The 4,438-nt window shown below is 34.0% G+C and overlaps 1 protein-coding gene across 1 annotated transcript; it reads right to left on the bottom strand.

The window, feature by feature from the left end:
• Positions 1–971: 971 nt before the first annotated feature.
• Positions 972–3,408, bottom strand: LOC128212431 (G-protein coupled receptor 83-like). Its single transcript, XM_052917892.1, has one exon. The coding sequence runs from the start codon at positions 3,312–3,314 to the stop codon at positions 1,917–1,919; it is 1,398 nt and encodes a 465-aa protein (XP_052773852.1). The 5' UTR covers positions 3,315–3,408; the 3' UTR covers positions 972–1,916.
• Positions 3,409–4,438: the final 1,030 nt, after the last annotated feature.

Raw genomic sequence — 4,438 nt, 5'->3', positions numbered from 1 at the left:
AATAAAATACGGTGAAATTCTTAAACAGCATTATATAAAGTTTATCTCGAAAACAAAGTTCTAATAGGATTGTTGACTGTTACCCAGACCTACTGACCTAAAACAAAAAGAAACATATCCTTGTACAAGGTATCCTATATTTATGCTTTATGGTCCATTTTCAAACCATTCTCGAGTTTTTATGCGGAAATAGTTTTATAATAGGGTTTACCGTTACCTTGACCTTAGCTTTGCTGATCTCATAAACAGCAGCAGACATTTCCGAACGACTCCATGCGTACTGTAGCCAGCCTCAATGCGTTCATATATCCCCGATTATGACATCAACACGCAATTCTTGAATTATATTTACACCAATAATTCCTTATTTATATCCAAAATTATTATAGAACTAAATATCATTAAAGAACACATTTTAGAAATTAATTCTCATCCATTCTTTAAATAAATAAACCGACCTGCCGTAACCAGATACAGTTTTTTATATGACCTCATTTAAACGCGGGTAAAAATAAACAAATTCATAGTCATTTTTTAATGTAATATTGGAACACTTTGGAACAATATTTTTACAAGTTTTACATTTACACCTTCCAACATAATGATTAACGTTTTTCATGGTCTGCTGACACAATTAAAACAATAGCAAGATAAACATGAACATGTATATTTATACCCGATCGGAACATATCCGAAGAGATTGCGTTCATCGGACAATAATATCAATTGCCGAAAGGCCGTTCATTTAAGGAATTAAAGTTGAGGTGTAAATATTTCTTGAACAAGTACATTGGAGATACATGGTGCACTGTATTATTGACTTGTATAGTTTTGATTTTTAATCTCACAGTATTTTTGCGTTTGTTCAACAAAATACCTTTTGCATAATTTATCGGGTTTCTGTTAATGAACATTCCATGTATTTCCAATTTTATTATCTTATAAGGATAAACAAAACTCATGCTCGTGTCAAATCAAATGATGAACATTTAATTGCAAACCATATGCATATAAAGGTAAAATATATTTTATTTCAAGCAATATAATGCAAAGTATCTATTTACATTTCTTGAGCTTTCCCGAAACTTGGAACGAATATTCAGCGTCATTTTTTGCAAGTAAACCGCTTTAACGTACAAAATACTTTTTATATAACCCTCTTAATGAAAAAAACATGTTTGAAAATATAACTATATTTGAATTGTCTGAAGTAAATGAAGTCTTTAAAGCTAGCACTAACAATATGTATGTATTTTCAAATATGCAAAATATATAAAGTTATTCTGCACAACGTATGTTCTATATCCATTAAACTGATAGTCCAGGGCAAAACAAACAGGAACAAATATGTCATTTCAAGTTGTTGTTTTTTGAAGAGTACAACAATTCTTTATATAGTGTGTTCATTTTCTGTCTCCTTAGTTTCCGTGTTAAGCTAGTTGACAAAATTACACATTGTATTATATTCATAGATTCTTCCTTTTAGAAATATGATGAAATAAATTGCTGTAGATGCACCTTAATGTTTATAAAAAGAAGAAAATACGCATAAATTACCTACTCATTTGATTCAATTACATGATTGTCAAGACAGTTTAATTGCAACACATTAGTTTCAACATATACATTGAATTATAATTTATAAAATATGACCATAATGTGTCCGATCACTGAGAACTTAAGATTGTTCTTTAGAAAGATTAATTCCCTTTCTAACAGAAAATGATGATATACTAATGGCAAGGTACTAATGTAGATTCCAGATACATTTTATCTTACACATTCCCAAAATAAAAGTTTAAAACTTTGGCTATTAGAACTTTGAAAAATACATTAAATCAAACAGCTTTCGGAAATTTTGCAGGCAATAATAATAAAGAGTAAAATTTAAATGAAAGATAATGCATACTTTTCGTTTAATCCTGAGCAATCGGTGTTAGGTCCGAATCATTACCATTCTCCGTAATATAAAGTTCAATGTGTTCTGCGATGCACAGCTCTGGAAACTCCAGGACAGTCTCAAGTGCTCCACTAATTGTTGCTCCACTAATTAAAACGTCGCTTTCTGAAGTCCCATTGTCAGGTGATAAAATAAGCTCATCGGATCGTTCTTTTGTTGAAATATCGTTGTGTAGTTTGTACAATGCGTTTGGAAGGTTTGGAATTGAAGCCCTTCTGTTTGTTGAAGGGATTTTTGAAATCTGTCTTTGATAACTACGATCTGATCTGAACAACACACCGTCTATAATTACACCGGGGTGAACACGCTTTGACTTTGGAAAACAACATTTAAACCGGGACTTAACCTCCTCTCGAAATGCTTCATTTAGCCAGCAGTAAACGAACGGATTGTAACATGTTGAACTGATAGCAATCCAATGGCAAATAAAAAACGATGTACTACTAAAGTAATATGGATTAAAATCTGCGATAACCTGGTATAAATTTAATGGCATCCAACATAATGCGAACACTACCACAACCACCATCAACATTTTTATGCTTTTACGTTTGGCTTTTTGTTGAGACACGTGTTGGTTTTCTGTCACTGCTCCGACATGAGTTCGAACCCAGAGTTTTCTAGCAATTCTTCCATATGTGATACCGATGACTGTCAGAGGTATGATAAATTGTAATAGGAAAGTAGTAATTGTCAAATATTTATCCCATTTATCACGTGGGGTTGGAAAGTCCGATGTGCATCTTTTTACTTTCTTGAAGAAGAAATCAACAGTTTGAACCTTGTTGTAAACTCCAAATGGTACCGACAAGCCTATAGCGACCATCCAAATGACAGTTATCACAACGATTCCTATTGGTTTGCTTATCCTGGGATTAAGAGGGTACATCAAGACTTGTTGACGATCGAGGGCAATTCCAAGCAGAGTGAATGTTGACACATAAGATGAAACCATTAACGAAAAGTTCATCATATGACACATGGCGCTCCCAAACGGCCAGTTTTCCATGAGATTGCGAGCAATATTAAAAGGTACATTGATACATGTCAGAAGGAGATCGGAGACGGCGAGGTTTGCGATAAATATGTTTGTAACCGTCCTCATGCGTTTGTTCTTAAATACCACGTGACATACCAATGTATTACCAAACAACGAGATCGCGACGATAATACTGTACGCCAGTATTAGAAATACCCGTCCACATACGTTTGACTCCTCCTCGTCAAGTTCTTCTCGGTGGAATGACGCGTTTCTTGATTCGTTAGCAAATTTTAACAACTCTTTAATTTGCGGTACACCCGTTGTGTTGACGTCACCGTATATCAATTTTTCCAAATCATCGAGAAACGCCATTGCACTTGATCAGCGGGAAAGCTTTTTTATCCAATTTCGAAACATAACGTTTATATATGTTATTATTTAGTCCATATATATAGTTCAAAAAGATGTTGAAGTTGCGATTTATCCTTTCCTTTCTCTGCAAATTTTATATGATAAGGTTGTTATTTTGATCATAAACGTAGCGTCCATCTACAGCGATGTAAACTGGCTTTATTCCAGGGAATTTGTCATCATTTATTATTTTCGTCAGCCATTTGTCAATGAAAACTTCGCTGCCATATTTTAAAATCATTTCTAAAATTATCAAAATCATATTTATATTATGATTTACACACCTCGACCCGTAAACAGAAGTTAATCCACCATAGAAAATATAACACAATAAAAGTCCTGCAATTTTTCGAAGAACAGTTTTATACAGATTTCAACATCGTGGTTATCTATTGTACGACAAATGAATCGTTTAAATTCAGCATGCTTCACAATTCAATCACTATAATGTCAGTGGTAATGTGTTCTCCTTTCTGATAAAGAACCGGATCGTTCACAGTAAATGCCACTGATAAGAAGCTATAATAAGAAACCTCTTTAGCCTGTGCTGATTGGCTTTGCTCTACGCATGCGGCTGGCATTCACCGGCTTTGCCACTTATTGTACATCAGATTACCAGATCAGGAGCTTCAATACAATAGCTGCCTTTGTACGCATGATTCTCATCTTGGCCAAACAGTTTGATCATTAAAATTGAGTTTGCAACAGTACGCTAAGCAAGCTCTTTTTATTGCCAAAAAGTGATCTGCTTACTGTGCTGGCTGATGGTCTGAGATATAAGGAAAACGCCGGTAAATCAAGATGAATGGTGTCGAAAAATAGATCACTTTTTGTAAAGGTTCTTTTCAAGGGGCGAGGTTTTGATATCGCTCATTTGACATCCAAATTAGTCCAATGACAAATAAATAAGCACACAATAACACTATTAACCTCTTTGCTCTCTTGAAAGATTTTCGTGCTTATTTTGGGATTCAAGAATATATCATTATTTGCGGAGGAAAACATTTCTTGTGTGGTTTCGTAGATCATTTTATTGACGAGGAAATATTTCCGATAATCATCAACACAAGGAAACGCACTCAATG

Source organism: Mya arenaria, chromosome 12, assembly GCF_026914265.1.
Source record: "Mya arenaria isolate MELC-2E11 chromosome 12, ASM2691426v1".
In the NCBI taxonomy this organism is placed as follows: Eukaryota; Metazoa; Mollusca; class Bivalvia; order Myida; family Myidae; genus Mya; species Mya arenaria.
Note: the sequence above shows the minus strand (reverse complement) of the source record. Positions and strands in the feature narration are given on the sequence as shown.

Bases quoted from the DNA above. Each gene is read 5' to 3' on its own strand.
- LOC128212431 (XM_052917892.1), bottom strand. From the start codon at position 3,314: ATGGCGTTTCTCGATGATTTGGAAAAATTGATATACGGTGACGTCAAC.